Source organism: Saccoglossus kowalevskii, chromosome 3 (genome assembly GCF_978046115.1).
Source record: "Saccoglossus kowalevskii chromosome 3, keSacKowa6.1, whole genome shotgun sequence".
Lineage (NCBI taxonomy): Eukaryota > Metazoa > Hemichordata > Enteropneusta > Harrimaniidae > Saccoglossus > Saccoglossus kowalevskii.
In genome coordinates, this window is record NC_140643.1 from 20,430,504 (window position 1) to 20,450,013 (window position 19,510).

The window sequence follows — 19,510 nt, forward strand, 5'->3', positions numbered from 1 at the left end:
TAGGACTTTTTTAAATTTAGGTGAAATTTAGCCGACTGGTGGCCATTTTTGTCAAAAAATTTAACATGTCATCAACTGTTTCTCGGCCATGCCTGTGCCAATTCCATTCAAATTGGGTGAGAATATCACTCGTGGGTTATTGATTCACTTCACTTCAGTTTATGATTTGATTCTTAGATGGCTAAAAAAAACATGTCATCAACAGTATCACATGCATGACTTGACTGATTTCAGTCAAACTGGACATTGACTCACTCGTGATGGGTTTCTGATGCACATAAGGTCATTTTGTGATTTAATTGAAAATGGTTGACGAGCAGCCATGTTGGTTTTATTTTTAGGTGTCCATTTCTCAGACATTAACTGATTTTGGTATGAACAACACAAATGGTGTATATTTCATTCAACAAATCCTGGATAAGGTGCCATTTGAAGTAACTGAAAAAGTAAACATGACTTTGTCATTGACAATGACTGACTTGTTCAACATTTCCTATTCAAGCAAAAAATAAATTGCAAATTAAATACGAAAAATGTATTTAAATATTTAATTCTTCTAAATTATAACGAGAACATCGCAATATTTTAATATACCGGGGTATACTTATTAGTTAACTATAACTAACTAACCTATCAGTACATTTACTATTTTATTATGCAAGATGAACTTTGACCTACTTAGGTTCTGGTTCTAGTGAGAGTGAAAATTTAATGTATTTTTCTACACTACTTTGTTTAATTCTTCAAATAATTATCTTCCATCCATCCCACCTGAAACTGTGATGTCATTGTTATTTCTTCTGTCATTGTTATTTCTTTTTAAACTGTGTACATAACTTCTTTCAGATTTGTTTGTTGTATATTTACAGTCCTGAATTTCAATTAGAAATTACTTCTTTTTATTTTATTTTTTAATAGGGAGCTTGTTTTATCACTTATAAATAAAATAATTTTTGACTCCCGTGTGCGAAGCACAAAAGGGAGTCTTTGCAGTTACCCTGTCTGTATGTCTGTATGTATGTATGTATGTATGTATGTATGTATGTCACTTTTTTTGTTCCACCGTTATCTCAAGAACCACTAATCAAATTTTGGTGAAACTTGGTACATAGATGCTCTGGGATAATGCGCAGAGTTGATTAGGTTTTGGTAAAAATCTATGAATATTAATTACCTAATTTGCATGATAATTAGCTGATTTTTAGCTGTTCCATGACTGTTCCACTGATGTATGAAGAACCACTCATTGGATTTTGATGAAACTTGGCACATGGATGCTCTGATCTAATGCGCAGATTTCATTAGTTTTGGGTAAAAATCTGTTTATATTAATTACCTAATTTGCATAATGATTAATAAATTTTCGGCTTTTCCACTGATATCTCAAGTACTAATCATAACATTTCAATAAAACTTGGTACGTAGATGTCATATGAGACTGCACAGACTTGATAGTTTTTAGGGTAATATCAGTACATATTAATTACCTAATTTGCATAATTAATTAATTTTCAGCTATTGATATTTCAAGTAGTAATGAACACATTTCAATGAAACATGGTACATAGTTACTTGAGTACTGTGCAGAGACCTAATTTGTTTTTGGAGAAATATTTGTGCATATTAATCACCTTATTAGCATCATTAGTTAATTTTCAGCCCTTCACCTGATATCTCAAGTACTAATCATCACATTTCAATGAGACTTGCGACATAGATCTTCTAGGACTATGCAGAGACCTGATTAATTTTAGGATAAATTATTGTGCATATTAACTACTAATTTGTTTAATTAGTTAATTTGTCCTAAGAACCACTCATTGAATTTTAATGAAACTTTTAAAGAGTACTCATCACATTTCAATGAACCTACATGTGTAGGACTATACACCATATTAGTTTTGGTAAATATTTATGCTTCTTAATCACCTAGTTAACATAATTAATTAATTAATACTGATATCTCAAGTATTGATCATCACATTTGAATAAAACTTGGTACATAAATGCTCTAGGACAATAGACAGCCTGATTAATTTTGGGTTAAAATCTGTTCATATTAATTCTCTTAATTAGCACAATAATTAATAATTTTTTGGTTCTAATCACATTTCAATGAAACTTGGTACATAGATATTACATTACGCAGATCTTATTACTTTTACATTGCGCAGACCTTATTAGTTTTACACTTAAATGTGTTCATATTAGTTACCTTATTTGCATAATTAGTTTTCTGCATTTCCATCAATATCTCAAGTTCAAGTAATTTTGAATTAATTTTTAATGTCTCCAATACTCTCAGCACACTGGAGTTCTTTCTAAGCTTTCTTTGATTTTAAATAGTAAGTGTACTGTAGTGAGTGCAAAAATTTGAAAATCCTCAATTTTACTTCTCTAACTGGGGCACATGCAAGACCAAAACAATGGTGTTTTTGTGTGTGTGTGTGTGAAATACACTAAACGCGTTCTGATATGTTTATACTAATGTTTGTAATATGCCATGTATGTATTTGTAATGCATCAATAAATGGCATTCCAGGTATTCTGAGTAAGGCCATAAAATGAAAAGGCTGGTAAAACCAATGTGCTTAGTATGGATGGATGCATGATTGAGATGGTCATGCAGAACAATTTGAAACTTATTTTACAATAATGGTGACCACAAGACTGTCACAGAATACAATATCAATGTTTATTGCATGCCATGAGACTCGCTATTGTATTAAAAGTTGCCACTTGGGGCGCTGTTGTAAATGATGGCTTGTATTGGCAGTGGATTTGTACTACCATTTAAGGCATAATTTACTTCATGCCATTATCAGTTGTCATTACGAATGCCAGGAGAATATGTGCATTTACTGTGTTTTGGCATGTATTTAGTGATATATTAACTAGAATATGTCATCGTATATGGATGACATTAGCAGTATGCCAATTCGATTACAGAATCTTTTGAATAATTTATAATGCGGTGAAGTTGAGACTGAAAGTAAATATTTCTAAAACGAAGGTTATTGTCCGCCCTTGCTATTTGTTCATGCAAAGTTCCCACCTTTCAAACAGGAGTCTGTCTTGCCTTGCATTTTCCTACTGCATTCATGATTTTTCAATCAAGTTTTTGTAAGATTCCTAAAGCAAGTTTCAGACTGCTTAACAGTTTGTCATATTTTCACCCTTCAAAGCAACTCTATAAACTTTGCAGTTGGGTTTTTTAGACAACTTTTCAAATAACTCTTTTAAGTGAAGCGCCAAACAACTTTCATGACTTTTCATGTTTTTTTTGTCTTTAAAGGCCACTATTTGAAGGGAACTACTAAGGCAAATTTCTGACTGTCTTAGTTACATTTTAGGCATTTTTGCTGTCCTTCATGGTGATTTTACAAACTTCCATGTTTCTGCTTTTAATTTTAGATGACTCTCTGAACTTTCCAGATGACTTTCATGACATTTCAAGCAACTTTCTGTGCCTCATCCACAGGTTCTTGAGCTCGACATGTTTCAACTGCTATGTCAAACAAGTCTTGAAATGAGATTAGACTTGAAACCTGGCTTGTTTATTTTTCCATAAAAACGCTCATAATTAATCAATGAGACTGATGGTGGCGTAGTAGATAATCTATGGGAAAGGTGAGACAAAGCAGACCTTCAAACACACATTGAGTCGCAGCAGCAGTGTCGATTAGACAAAGACTGACCAAAAGTGAGAATTCTTTAGCTGGCAATGAAACACGCACAGGACTGGGCATAGCATCAAGACGACAGCCTTAATTGCACCCTTGGTAGTAACAAGTTTGTTACTTTCGGGCAACATTTCACTACTTCTAGTTACAGGAATAGCTTTATCGGCCTCAGACAGGTCCCCCGAAAGTACTGATTCAAAAGCTTTGACAAGAAGTGATGAAACATAGCAAAATGAAAGCGTTCTTTAATATGTCAACATAGAGCAGAGTTATCCATAGCAACCGGGGTAGAATAGTAAACAATGTCTCATAGGGCTTTTTTTTATCTGCCCAATATCATTCTAAGCATAAATAACGACAAATGAAACAGTAGGTGCAGTACCAGGCACAGTGGTGCAGGACACTACATTTGTGTTACCGTAGTACAGGAAGCATCCTTCATATTATTGCAGCCTTTCCATGCATGCACAGACTACATCTCAGATTCAAGGCAGCTAGAATCGAAGTTTCAAATGGTGATGGAATCTCTTATGTGGTGATCGTTGGATGAAACTATCTCGTGACATTTAAGGTTACGAGCAATAAGCAGGTGGTCTTCATCAGCTGACAATTTACATGTACCTTTCAAGCAGCATTCAGCAATTTATCCAAGCATTCGGCAGGATAAATGTTGGCATTGTGCAAATCATCGAAACATGGTGTTATCTTGAAGTTTGATATTCATCTGACACTAGCAAAGAGAGAACTGAAGAACTACATTGGCGGTATCCACAAGTCACTTCCCCTCAGCCAGTAGGATTTATGGCCTACAACTTGACCCTCCTAAAATTATTTACCCTAAGAATTTAATTCATTATATACATGATGTTCTTTATATAAAGCAATGTGAAATTATGTGTAAAAATACAAGGCCTTAAAAAAATATTTTACTTTTGCATTTTTATTCATATATTTTTCTGAATATATAATGTTTACTTTTCTTAAGTACAAATAATATTTTCCAAGCAGTAATACTTTCGAAATAAATCTACATTAAGACTTTAAATATTTCAAAATCTTAAAATTCACATCCCCCACTGACACACAGAGTAAAATTCTGAATATATAACACAATGTTGTACAACTGATAACATCAAATTGTGTATTACAGTAAATTAATGCAATTGGCATTTTTCAGCTAATATAGCATCATTACATGCCTTAAACATCCAGAAAATAGTCTTTAAAAAGGGTTTAGACAGTGTAGATTATGGAATTAATTATTCACTACCACTTTACAAACGTTTTTTGGGTACTCTGCCAACCCTTCAATAAGATCAATTAGCCCATGACAGAATACAATGCATTTTTTGCTCTTGAACGCTGGCTGCTTCAGAACAAAGTGTTTATTATATCTTATATATATATTAATATAAAGTCCAAAATTTTGAATAAATACAGCCATATCTAGTGATACATTGGCACAATTTACATAAAGTTTTTGATTTAAGATACTCAGTTAAATCACTGCAAGTGAAGCTTTGTTGCGTTTCCATCCCCCTCCCCCGAATGGGCTATCTTAAGCTGGAACATTAGATGTACCTACAATTTGTATGTACACACATTCAGGACATTGATATCTTTAAATGTTAATAAATATAACAATATTTACTATTACCATACAACACGTAGGCCAGCAAGATTAGGCAAGACTTGTATACATATTATGAACTGACAAGTCTATATCTTATACTATAAATACTATACTATTGTATGATGTTTTTGCTGTATATTAACAGTAAATGAAGAATTATTCTAAATGCTTCAAGGCCCTGAATCTGTATAATATTGTAACAGATAAATATGTTGAAGCTAGGAACTGTGGAGTAAAAACTGAAAACATCAAGAAAGTGTAAAGTCATTTTTACAAATTATATCTCTGTTATTAAGTATGACGACAACATTTCTAAGATGGTGGACATGATTCAAATTGAAATACCTACCGAAATGGTATTTTTCACCACTTTGCATATCCCTAAACTTCTCATACCAGTTGGTCAGACCAAGAAAGCATAAAACGATACAGTTATTAAGAGCATACCACAAAATATGCCCTCACAATATGCAGTAATATTAACCACTGCTATGCATTCCTTCATGTGGCATACTTTGTGACATCTTCTTAATAACCTCACATTACTATTTTACTATTACTGTAATTTTCGCTATTTTCACTAAAGGAATGATTCATTGAAAATAAAATCCAGCAAATGTACTTTTTTTCCTATATTTTACATTCACCTTGTTAATAATCAGTGAAAATAAAATCCACACAAAACACCCAAAAAGTCTTTTCAGCGAAAATTAATTCCAGCTAAAATAAAGTTTTTCACAGTAGTTTGTTAGATATCTACTATGATTGGTGGGACATCAGTGCTGTTGATTACCAACATACTGCTTTGTCCATCAAACTCAGTACTGTCATATCCGAGAATATCATGATCTTTTGGTGAAGAAATATAGGCATTTGGTATCTGGTGCACCTCATCATCTGCTTCTTCTGTTTGGGCTTTATAAGAGAAGAAAATAGTAGAAGCTGGAGCTCTGAAATAGAATTAGACAATTTTTGAACTTTACCATACATAAAACATTGCAGAATCAAGAAGCAGGAATTACAAGCTGAATTCTAAATTCTGTTAAAACATATTACCGGTACACTCATGCAAATACATATTTTGGCAATGTGAATGACAGTGTCACTGTTCAATAGTTATGAAGAAATTATCTATTTCTATTGTCCTTCACAGTAAATATAACACAAAGATAGGCAAGTCACACCAGAAATTGAATTCATTTTCTCAAATAGAAATGTTGTGGACCGTGCAGATGAACAAAATGTACTGTCTATACAGTATATTTTTGAAGGCTTACTATACAAATTCAAATGTTGAAACACAAAACTAAGGTACATATTGGCTCACCTGAGAAATTCCATTAGGAATGTACAATAGACCAACGGTGCAAAACAAGTGAAATACAGATATGTTGTTACATCAACAAGGCTGTAGGTAAAATAAAAATGCAGATATTAAGCCAAAAAATAGGCCTTCTCGTTATTATGCAGTAATTTGTCTATATACATGGAGAAAATTTTCATCATGAATTACAACTTTGGCTGGAACTACATCAAGTGGAAACCATGACTGTACTAAATCAAATTTTCAAAATTGGCCTTAATCATGTTTTATGCTGGGAAAATAATGATATGATAGACATTATGATATTCAGCAATTAACAAATCTACTAAATGAAACCAAATAATCCACTACTGTCTGCAAGCAAACATTGCAACAAATTTGCTGTGTCAGGTATAATGGGGCGAGTACATCGTTCTTCAGCAAACTCATGTTATTATTTCCATGAAAAATCAAGTTGCATACATGGTATATCATGCAATGGATATTGCTCAACTACATGTACTTGACTTGTACAACACTTCAATTTCCAACAAGAGTATTTTTACAGTCACTCTGCTGGGCTGTTGCCAACACTGTACAAGAGTTACTTACCAGAGACCAGCCTGTACATCTTTATACAATAAAATACTTCCAACAGCTTGAAGTAAGTTCAATAAAGCCAAGATCAACACGTATACATAAAAAGAAGTCTTTGCTGCAAGAAAACAGTGACATTATCATAAAATATTTTCCCCAGAAAAAAAAACTGTCAACTGTCTGTAGCACAACACAAGTCTTGCATACATAAAACAGCTACATGTTTACAATAGGCACCAGTACGTAAATCAAATAATTGTCTCATTCCTATCGCTGTCCTTATGCTCTGACTAGTTTCACTGAAATTCTTATCTTCAGACTGTCCTGCGTTGTTTGGAGTGTTATATACTTACAAGGTAGTTGAATCTTTTCCTTCAGCTTTGTAAATGGTAATAGAAAAACACATGTATATACCTGCATTGAAACAAAAAAATAGGATTTCAGTTTTAGAATAACCTGTCAATTTGACTGTATATAATGAATACATGTATGCTAACTTTTTAAGGCTTAATTGAAAATATAGTACTGTAAAGAGGGGTTAATTGTTCACTAGGTTTTAATTTTGCTTATGTCGCTGACTGGAAAATGCGCTAAATTAAAACCCAATGAATATGTAAAATTTAGCATAGAACACATTATCTAAATGAATATGCCTAAAATGGTAAATCAGCAAAATTTAAACCCAGTGAAAATTAGTTATTTTATAGTATAACCATTGCTCATATTTGAAAATTGCATGATATGATTGATTGCGGTACATATCAGACAAATCAGGACTATTCTATTGAGTTCAATTGACCTTGTACCATATTGCAATCTTACATATCCAATAAATATCAGTATGCGCAATTGTATGATATGCGTTTGTATTTTATCAAACTAACATAAAGCACTACAAATAAAAAATGTATCAGCTATTTTAAGTGAACAGTTTACTATGTAATCTATGTGCCCAAGGAGCAATATAAAATAAGCCAAAACAAGTGGGAGTTCCTCCATGAAGGTATATCATAATAACAAACTTTACATAGTACCATACTGAATTGTCTCATCGCAAGATAGATAATGAGTTCATAATTGTTAATATGTATATATAAAACAGGAGATGTGTCATTTCAGACTTTTAAATTTAATTGATAAGTTGCCGAAAACTCAAAACTTGTGCATGGTTGTAGTAACATTCTTGACGCAATAACAGTATTGAAAGTCAAAATGTGTGCATTGTGTAAATTAGTAGAATAATGCAAGTGTCATGCAAATGAAAGTAAATTTTTACCATCTAAGTGGTTGAACACAGAATTACATTTGAAACTCAACATGGCAGACGTAACTCACTCAGCCAATCACAGAAACTATGAATTTGACATCAGCAATCAACCTTATTTTTTTAAGTACGGTACAATAAAACATTAATTTTCATTTGAATAAACATTTATTGATATTTCCAAAAACAAAATTCATGGGTAATCTGAAATGTATGTAGAGAATACTGTATAACACTTTGGCTCAATGGAGTCAATGCAACAATCTTGTTGCATATTATAATTTCATTAAAATTGTGCTAAAATAACAAGCTAGCTGAAAAGATATTTTTTTACAGCATACATCACAGTAACAAACAAAAGCACAGAAATAGAATAGATTAATTTCAAATTAATATCTCACCAAAAAGAAGAAAGTAGAACTGACAAACCAGAACAACATCCCGCCATGAGCATAGACACCAAAGTTTTTGTTTGCAGCCTGTAGTCTATGATCTGGATAAACCAATTCTAAAACGCCCTGCAACAAAAAAACCATTGGTTAAAAGCATTTGAGACACAAATGCTCAAATTTGGGAAATTTTTTTTTTTTTTTTCAGAAAACCAAGACCAATACATGCAAAATATCAAGTTTATCAGTTACAGCACTCATAAATCAAAGAAAGCTTTATATAGAAAGAACTCCCGTGTGCTGAGAGTATTGGAGACGCATTAAAATTAATTCAAAATTTGCTTTTCAAACGAGAAGCTTGGCAACTCATTTTTGTCTGCTATTTGAGATGCATAACATGAAAAAAATGTGATTCACATTATCAAAATTTATAATATATACAGAAAATACATTTGATTTTTCATCCATGGTTTTTAGTCTAATTTATTCCAGAGCACCTCTGCAATGAATTCAATTTAAATCTGATTTTTTTAGATGGGCTAATAATAGATAATCAATATGCATGTTTATCAACATTAAACTAATCATGTCTGTGGATTACCTCAATGAACCAAATAAATTATTATACAAATTAAGCAATTATTATGCATAGATTTAGGTCTGTATATTGTTTCAGGGTGCACATGTACATTTTAGTTTCATTATAATGTGATGATTAATGCTAACTAAATTAGTGGAAAGCTGAAAAGTAAATTATTATGCAAATTAGGTAATTATTATAGATGTATATAAACCTAAAACTAATTAGATCATCACATTGTGTTAGAGTACATATGTACCAAGATTCATTGTTAAGATAAATACTGTCACAGACCATCTATGTACGAAGTTTCATTGAAATGTGATTATAACCAAAAATTATGATTTATTATGCAAATTAGGTAATTAATATGATCTGATTATAATTCAAAACTGAGCTGTGCGTTGTTCTGGAGCATCAATGTACCAAGTTTCATTGAAATGGAATAATTAGTACATGTGATATCAGTGTAAAAGCTGAAAATTGGCTAATTATGCAAATTAGGTAATTAATATGCTTTACCCAAAACTAATCACATCTGTACATTAGTCCAGAGCATCTATGTGCCAAGTTTCATCATAGTCTAATGAATGGCTTTTTCGATATCGGTGGCTCTTTCGATATCGGTGGAACAGTCAAGGAACAGCTAAAAATTAGCTAATTATCATACAAATCAGGTAATTAATATGCATAGATTTCAACCAAAACCTAATCAAATCTGCGCATTAGCCCAGAGCATCTATACAAGTTTCATTAAAAACCAACATACAGTTCTTGAGATATCAGTGGAACAGACGGACACACACACATACACATACAGACAGGGTAACTGCAAAGACTCCCATTGTGTGAGTAAAAAAACAAACACTCGATATTGTGGAAATTTTTAATGAAAACCCAAGTAACTGCCAACCATGCGTCTGATATAGAATACAATAGAATTCTTTATTAATACCGTAAAGATAATGTGAAATTTATTTTTTGGTTAACCAATTAATAAAGTTTTTATATAGTTGAGCGGTCATAAAATTATTTGTGAATAGTTAATGTAGGACAATTTACAATATGTAAGAATATAGCATATGTAGTTTATTTATACTGGTAATATACATATTTTTTATTTTTGGCCATATATGCCACAAGAAAAATATATAGTTGATCGGTTAAAGCAATTCTGAGAAACAAATGAAAATCCAAGATGGCGGCAAAATCATGTGACAGATCTAAATTATTTATATGCTGTCTGAAAGTTTATTATAAAGATGCAAGACTGTAAATTTTGAATAATTAGATAAATGTGGCATCAGTAAAAATCAAAGAAAGCTTAGAAAGAACTCCCATGTGCTGAGAGTATTGGAGACACATTAAATATAATTCGAAATTACTTAGCTGAAAACTAATTATGCAAATCAGAAAACTAATATGACCAGATTTGAGTGTAAAACTAATGAGGTCTGCGCAATGTAACAGAAAATCTATGTCTCCAAGTTTAATTGAAATGTGATTAGAACCAAAAAATTATGAATTATTATGCTTATTAGGGAATTAATATGAACAGATTTTTACCCCAAACTAATTAGGTTTGTACATTGTCCTAGAGCATCTTTGTACTAAGTTTCATTGAAATGGAATAATTAGTACCGTGAAAACTCCAAAATTTCGACCCCTCTAAAAATTCGGCCGCCTATTTATTTGCCGAGTTTCGGTGTTTTATTTACCTCCAAATTTTCGACTCCACTAAAAATTGCTGACTCATTCTTATTCGAAAATTGCGACCAGTTTTAGTTTTCCTCCAAACGGAAAAAAAAAACGATGTGAGCGTTCAAACGGGACCTTCCTCAAAGGCATGAATCCGGGTTTCTGATTGACTGAGAGATTTTTATTTTATTGGTAACGAAAATATATTCTAAATAAACGAAGTTTCAAATAAAAACGAACACAAAAATCTCGGCATGCTGCGTTTCTGAATTGTTGATTATTACTGTACTCAGTAGTGATTATAATAATGTACACAAAATAAATTTGTTGAATGGTTATGAAATACAAATAAAAGTCAACTTAGTTTCATCGTAAGCGAATGATTCCGGTCTCGTATAAACGTTTGATGCTGTAGGATATCCGCCATGTTCTCTTAGGTCAAATCGCTAATTAACCAATCAAAAAGCTGGATGATGCCAACGTGTTCAAATTACCATAGCTTATTTAAATATGTTAATGTTATTGAACGCAATGCGGAAGAGATTGATGTTGTAGTACGATATTTTGGCTTGGATTTTGATGCGAAATCGGCATGATTTTTTTTAAATAAAAAAATTAGTTGTTTTTAAAAAATAAACTGGTCATCTGAAGAATAATTTAACATTGTTCACAGTGATAACAGCTCATTCTCGAAAGGAAGCTTACCCGCTCACGCTAGTCACGATAAAAATCATACACGTGTACTCTTGAATAGACAGACGTCAATGACTACGGTAAAACTTAGACTCTATTTTAGCCGGCAGGATTGATTGAAATGTCCGAAAAATGACGCCAAAATACACCTTAAAAGTCCCATTTTATTTTCTTAAATCCCATTTTATTTTTTAATCCAAGGGCGAATTTACGGCAGAATTTGGTCCCTCAAATAAGGGACATGTGAGCTTTGATTCTAACCGGATACATTGCACTGGGTCGGGGAGATCGTTTGCTAAACTTCCATGTATCTTTTGTCCAATGGGTACCTGTACTTCGAACATTCGCAAGTTTTCCTAGGTAGTGCGAGACAGCTTTGTCTTTTGACCTATTAGTTTTGTGCTGACCTCTTCTCCGCGTCTTGATGTTTTGTTTTGCTTGTCATAATACTCACTGATTGATGACTTCGTTTAGATTTTGAGTTACAACTCGGCCACGACCTTTGCTTTTACCGTGAAACATGAGGAAGTTTACGTCAATTGACGGACATTGCATTTTTTAAAAACTAATGAAGCACACTGTCTATCATCCCCATTTGTTTTTGCTGATTTCTATTCTGAAAAATTCGACCGTCCGAAAATGCACCTTAATTTTGACTCTAAAAACACGTCACATTTCTAACACCAATCATTTAAAACCGGTCGAAATTTTGGAGTTTTTACGGTACTTTAGATATCAGTGTGAAAGCTTAAAATTGGTTAATTATGCAAATTAGGTAATTAATATGTACAGATTTTAACCCACAATTATTCAGGTCTGTCTATTGTCCTACAGCATCCATGTACATTCATTGATATGTGATGTATAGTACCTGAGATATCAGTGTGAAAGTTGGTTAATTGTGCAAATTAGGTGATTAATATGCACAAATATTTACCGGAAACTAATTGGGTCTGCATAATTCTAGATTCATTGAAATGTGATGATTAGTACTTTAGATATCAGTAGAAAAGCTGAAAATTAATTATGCAAATTAGGTAATTAATATGCACAATTATTTACCCTAAAACTAATCAGGTCTCTGCATAGTCCTAAAGGATCTATGTACCAAGTTTCATTGAAATGCGATGATTAGTACTTGAGATACCCGTGGAAAAGCTGAAAATTAACTAATTATGCAAATTAGGTGATTAATATGTACTGATATTACCATAAAAACTATCAGGTCTGTGCAGTGTCGTATGACATCTATGTACCAAGTTTCATTGAAATGTGATGATTAGTACTTGAGATATCAGTGGAAAAACCGAAAATTGACTAATCATTATGCAAATTAGGTAATTAGTATCCACGGATTATTACCAAAAACTAATCAAAACCGAGCATTAGTTCAGAGCATCTATGTACCAAGTTTCATCAAAATCCAATGAGTGGTTGTTTAGATATCAGTGGAACAGTCATGGAACCACTAAAAAATAGCTAATTATCATGCAAATTAGGTAATTAATATGCACGGATTTTTACCAAAAATTAATCAAATCTGCGCATATGTTCAGAGCATCTATGTACCAAGTTTCATCAAAATCCAATGAGTGGTTCTTTAGATATCAGTGGAACAGTCATAGAACAGCTAAAAATTAGCTAATTATCACGCAAATTAGGTAATTAACGAGCATGGATTTTTACCAAAACCTAATCAAATCTGCGCATTGGCCCAGAGCATCTATGCACCAAGTTTCATCAAAAACCGATGTATGGTTCTTGAGATAGCAGTGGAACAGTCGGACACACATACACACACACACACACATACACACATACACACATACACACACACATACAGACACACTAACTGCAAAGACTCCCATTTTGTGCTTCGCACATGGGAGTCAAAAATGCTTCCTGTTTAGAAGAAATCAAAGATGGCAGCCAATCACAAAGTGATTTTGTGTGATCGCTAACATTTTTATTTTATTTGTGAAATAGACAGCACATACTCCGAATTCTGAAGGCTAGGTGCACCAGTTCTCGTACTCTTCAATGTACTTGAGAAGTTTCCAAAATGGGCATCGGTGTTCAAGTTTGAGAGACAAATGATGAAGAAGGAAAAAAAGACAAATTTGAACACTACAAGTAATGTTTTTAGGTAACATCAAAACAAGTCAATCTGTACATATGTCAACAAAATATCATGTCACCGATGGGAGGCACACTCCGTTTTATTTTGTTTCAAATTCCAAGCACTGACTTTAGAACTGAAATCTATACCAACCAGAAACGAATCTAATTTGTTGGGGCTATATACACACGAATTGTCATTTTAAGTCATTTTCATTCAGTTATAGAATTAAATCACACATACAAGTACTTCTGTCCATATTATGTTTAGAATACTTTTGGTGACTAGTAGAATTCTTCAAATAACTAGAAACACATTCACTAATAGAAAAAATTCCCAGTGACAGCACCCTCTATAACTTGATCAACTTCCAGCCATGAGGGCGCTATCACAAAGTGAATGAGGTACCTGCATGGTGGTGTGAAGAAAGAATTATACTACAGTCAAGAGGTAAAAGAATGAGATTATTTATACTCTGCATATCAATACAAAATTAAACACTCAAAACCTGAAAGCGGACATGCAACATATTTTGTAGCACCAGTGACAATATATGTTACTATAAGTAATAAAATTTACTAAAAATCCTGAACACCTTGACCCCCATAAAGTGGGATCAATATCAACAAGTGGCATGCTGATAAATATGCATTTATTTTACCCACAATGCTCTCTTTTAGTGAGAGCACAAACGCTAGTTTTGCTATAGTCAAGAATGAACATAAAATATTGACTTTAACTTCTTGAAATATTCATTGATGCTTCTTAATTAGGAATTAACTAGCTAAACCTTTTTTTTTTTTGTGTGTGCAACCTTCAATATCACCCTCTTTGTTTGTATGCGACCTATATCTCGTGCAAGGGTAGCACAATAACCAGCTCCATATACTTTTACATTGACTCGACCAGATGAGGGTTAAACTTCTATTTGACCTCGGCGAGTCTAATTAACCATACTGTGCATGTCCCCACTGCACATGTCTAATTGGTGCTACTGTGCATATATCTCTATTGGAAGCTGTTTGCCTCTCAGCAGCTGTTTCGTTCTCTAGGCAGCCCATGTGACGTCATTGACCTCAAGTTGACCTTGTTGATCCCAATTTCACCTCAAGGTGGTCCTTTTGTTCTCAAAATGTAACAATTTGGATAACTTACCTGTGTAACAGAATAAGTAAATGCTACAAATGTTGTGACAATAAGTACTCTTTTGATGCTTGATTTGCTATCTAGATGTCCAAAAGCCAAGCCAAAAATAAGTACACTCAGTTCAGTAGCAAGGAGAAAAAACTTCAACACAAGCCATAATATCTGAAATTCAATGGAAATAATAGTGACATTAAATTAAAGAATTATGAGCTGTGTTCTTTGTCAATTTTATTTTTATTTTATTAATACAAATAATACTGAGCTCATAAGAACATTGTGGTACCAAATGAATATACATGAAATGTTAGGAAATATAGGATATATACATGTACATGCAAATAGCACCTAGACAGCTAAAAAATGTTTTTTTGTCTCAACACTTTGGTTATTGCTATTGCATGTTATTGTCATCAAGATTTGCTATGTTACATGACAGGTGTTTACTCATTTGACAGTTGAAAGGTAATTTTGGCTTGTATGAATTAATAAAATAAATTGACCAAAAACGCAACTCATGATCGTCTTATATATGCAGTTGAGTCGAAGTACTTATACAAAAGATGATTTGATTTGTTGAAAAAGCCTGTCAACAAACAAGCTGCTTTCGGATTGGCTAGATTGTTGGGTGTAAGGGTTGTGTAGCTAATGAGACAACACTGTAAGTCACTTTGACACGACTCCTTATATGAAGCAAAATTAAGCACTTCAATTGATTAAATTTATATCATGTGCACAGATGATTAAACTCAATTACATTTAGGGTTAGAGTCAACATGGTGTTGAATGTTGTCAATAACACGTGGAGTGAGATTTTTGTAGCTGTCAAAGTGTTAATATTATTTTAATGATTAAGTCCTGCATAAATCTAACAGAACTTATCGATGCTTCCAAAAAAAAATGGTGATCTCAGTTCCACTTTGATCAGCCACCATAATCGTCATGCGTGTTCTCCATCTCTTTTTTTTGGTTGCAAAAAAGGCCATAAAGGTCAGTGATACCGGTAATCATATCCTGCATGATTTGTGTTGATAAATAATGATTTTCCTACAACCGAATGCACTCTCAATAGCAAGCATGAATACAAGTTTTGATCTAGTCGCAAAGTGCACTAAATATGAACTTTGACTTTTTGGTGTACTCTAATCATCCAAAGAATCACTTTAAATTAGTTAAAATTTAGTTGTGTCTCTTTTTTGTACACATTGGTTTGTACAACAACCAAAGTAACCATCTTGGTTACAAGCATGACACAACGACCACCCGTTTTACCGGTAGTAACAAGATCAAATGCTTTTTACACTGAAATGACAAATCTTCGCAAATGCCAAGGCATAATGTTCAGCTGTTTGACCAGTTGCATCGGAGTGCACAAATTAGCGATATCCCTCAGTTATATATCATTCCTTGGTTATGTTTTACATAAAACATGAATTACTGGTTACCAGTACCATCATGGAATTAAATATAGAGATGAAAAAAATTATCGAGTTTCATGTGTAAAGTACAAAGGAACACAAACCTTGTCAATATCAGAGCCAACATCAGTTGCTGCATTCACTGTCATTGAAACAACACATCGTATTACACTGATAACAGCTACAAGAAACACCTGAAAAATAATACATAAATCAAGTTCAGTGACAGCCAATAGTGGCCAATAAGAGTGGGATACGAGTAGAAATTAATGACACATAACCACAATTTAACACAGTACTGGTACTTCATAATTCATTCGGTGTTAATTGACATTTAGCCAACTTAAAGCCGACTTTGCTTGTGAGGTCACAGGACCATAATTGGTTATTAAATATATTATTAAATATCAGAACTAGTTTCGTCTTCAATAAAGAACTGGTTGATGTCTGTATCTGCAATACTGCTCCAGATATTATATTTATGCATTTTTAATGACCATATAATAATATTATTTGAATATTGATCTTGTCTAGTGCGCAATGTCTTCAATAAAGCACTGGTTAAATGTCTCTAACCATCAGAAAGTAACAGGCTGTGTAACCTTTTGCAGACATGTATAAGGGCTGTTCAGTGAATGTACCTGTAGTGCTCACAAAAAATATCAAAGGAAAATCAAAATCTGTATTTGAATATACATTTACATATGCAAGAATGAGTAGCACCTTCAGTAAATTTGCATTTTGAAAACCACACAATACTGATATCTCTGTGTGGATTCTATATTTAAGTTGTGAGAGTTTATGAGAGAGGCAGTTTATTTACCGTATTCAGTGTATTTGTGATGTCTAAATAACATGTACATGTATATATACATATAATGATAACTTTATTACAGAAACTCAAGTTTATACATAAAGTATTTTTGTATATTGTCCCCAAATACTCATCATTGCATGATAATAAAATATCTATGTCATGATAGGATGTTTACAGTTTCATTTCACATCTACCAGACAGTCTTTTTATAATTACGCAATTTGTCGAGTCAACTGACTGGAATGTTTAAATAAATTATATATACTGTTTTGTCTAAATTTACAAGTTTCACTTTTCCTTTTTTAATTCACTGATTCTATTCTGATTCTGGAAAGCACCATTACAATGTGTACAGTGCTATGGAATGTCTGATAAACTTTGGTCACACTAGTGATTCGAGTTTCCCCATCAACATGCAATCATATGGCAAAGTTTTGGGAATCAAAATTAAAACTTACTTACCAGAATGTAAAACAATGTAAATATTGGACTGTCTGAGTGTTTTAATTTACCATAAGCTTGCTTCAATGTCAGTAGTAAGAAAAGAAGAAATAATGTGTTCGGAATTACGAGGGCAACGTCCCATGCTCGAACCCTGAAAGTGAAAGCAAACCAAAATGACGCATGTTCAATTCTCAAAGTATACAACCATATGTTACAACAGCATCCAAGAAAGAACATTTAAATGTGGTTTTAATAACGAAAAATACCATATTTACTCTATTAGATGTGCATCACTGTCTGTATTTACACATTCATGCCCATTCTTTAGCATTATACATTGATTCACTGTTCAATTTTGTTGGGTTTATTGAGGGAACACTGATATTTTTTTCACTTAATTATTCACAAACCCTGCAGCCACAAAATAGGATGAATTAACTTGCCCTGAATTGTTCACATCTTCATACAATATCCAAAGACAGGGATGAAGAGAGTTGTTGCCAACAGATATGGTTGCAGGTGAATAGGCATCAGCAGTGGTAGGGGGGAGTGAGGTTGTCCATAATGCGCTACTGTTAATTGTCTCATTTGGAGCAACAGTTGATGGAAAAATAGCTGGTTTGTTAGCTATGATGTAGTCTACCATCGTGAGTATTGGATGATTTCATTTCTTAATGGAGAGTCAACTATATGGTCATCAATGCTGTTCCTTCACATCTCAAATACCTGTTTGGGGAGAATAATCACAATAGAGTTATAACTGTATGCAACATAAAATAATATACAGAGAAACATTAAATTTTAAAAGCACTGTTACATCATACTTAAAAAATATTTCATTTGAAAGCAGTTTTATGAATATTTTATAAGTTATCTTTCAGGGACATGTACAGTGCAATGTAGATTACATCAAGCATTTTTTAATACCTAACTATGTAAGACATATGGCATCATGAAGGTATTATACCGAGTGTTAGAGCTGATTCTTACTCCACTCCCACACTACTAAAAGTACTAGCCCTACTGACGTACGCCTGTGAGTTTGTACAATAGACCGTATGGTTTGTGTTAGTAAACAACCGAAATCACGCCATGCTGAAGAAACAAAACAAACAACCCGCCCATATTTCACGTAGACGATTTAGGTGGGTATGATGACAATAACTACTGGTCTATTTGGCGTAATTTAGTGTCTAAACCTCTATTAGTAGAACTACAATTATGTTGACGTTTCGAAACGTCACTGCACATAAATCCAGCATGAACTGCATTTTCAACGCAAAAACGTAATGTGATAATTTCATTTTCGAATAAACGGGTCGATAAGATATGCATTACAAATAATAAATTGAAACAAAATATTGCATATATGCAACACACCTACCCTGATATTACCAGGTAAACAACGTATGGTTCAATAAGTAACAAAATGGTATTTGTTGTGTTTAGTACACAGCACAAGTCGCCTGACCGAAACCTCGTCTTTCACGTCAAACTTCCTTACAGGAAGTGACATCACGGCGTAGTAATTACATCAACAACATTTTGACGAACCACAGTGATATTCATGCGCGAAAATACACTTCGTCACTAGAAAGCATGCCTTGACAAATTTGTGGATGTTTCAATAAAATAACATTTTTTCAGCTTATATTTGTGTAAATAAAAAGAAATCCAAGAGAAACATTACTGTTTTTTTACGAACTATTTGCTCCATCATTTACCTCCA

At 33.0% G+C, this 19,510-nt stretch overlaps 1 protein-coding gene across 1 annotated transcript; it reads right to left on the minus strand.

The window, feature by feature from the left end:
• Positions 1 to 4,605: 4,605 nt before the first annotated feature.
• LOC102808481 (transmembrane protein adipocyte-associated 1 homolog) lies at positions 4,606 to 19,283 on the minus strand. The gene is made up of 10 exons (XM_006823419.3): positions 19,166 to 19,283; positions 18,225 to 18,507; positions 17,800 to 17,932; positions 16,625 to 16,714; positions 15,115 to 15,267; positions 8,882 to 8,998; positions 7,570 to 7,630; positions 7,232 to 7,334; positions 6,644 to 6,724; positions 4,606 to 6,266 (listed from the first exon to the last, which is right to left on the minus strand). The coding sequence occupies exons 2-10, from the start codon at positions 18,425 to 18,427 to the stop codon at positions 6,065 to 6,067; spliced, it is 1,143 nt and encodes a 380-aa protein (XP_006823482.1). The 5' UTR covers positions 18,428 to 18,507; positions 19,166 to 19,283; the 3' UTR covers positions 4,606 to 6,064.
• Positions 19,284 to 19,510: the final 227 nt, after the last annotated feature.

What these genes read in the sequence shown, in the direction of transcription:
- LOC102808481 (XM_006823419.3), bottom strand. Translation starts at nt 18,427, where the DNA reads ATGGTAGACTACATCATAGCTAACAAACCAGCTATTTTTCCATCAACT. An exon ending in TTACATTGTTTTACATTCTG is followed by an intron (nt 16,715 to 17,799) that starts GTAAGTAAGTTT and finishes ATTATTTTTCAG; the next exon opens with GTGTTTCTTGTAGCTGTTAT. An exon ending in GGAAAAGATTCAACTACCTT is followed by an intron (nt 7,335 to 7,569) that starts GTAAGTATATAA and finishes GTTTTCTTGCAG; the next exon opens with CAAAGACTTCTTTTTATGTA.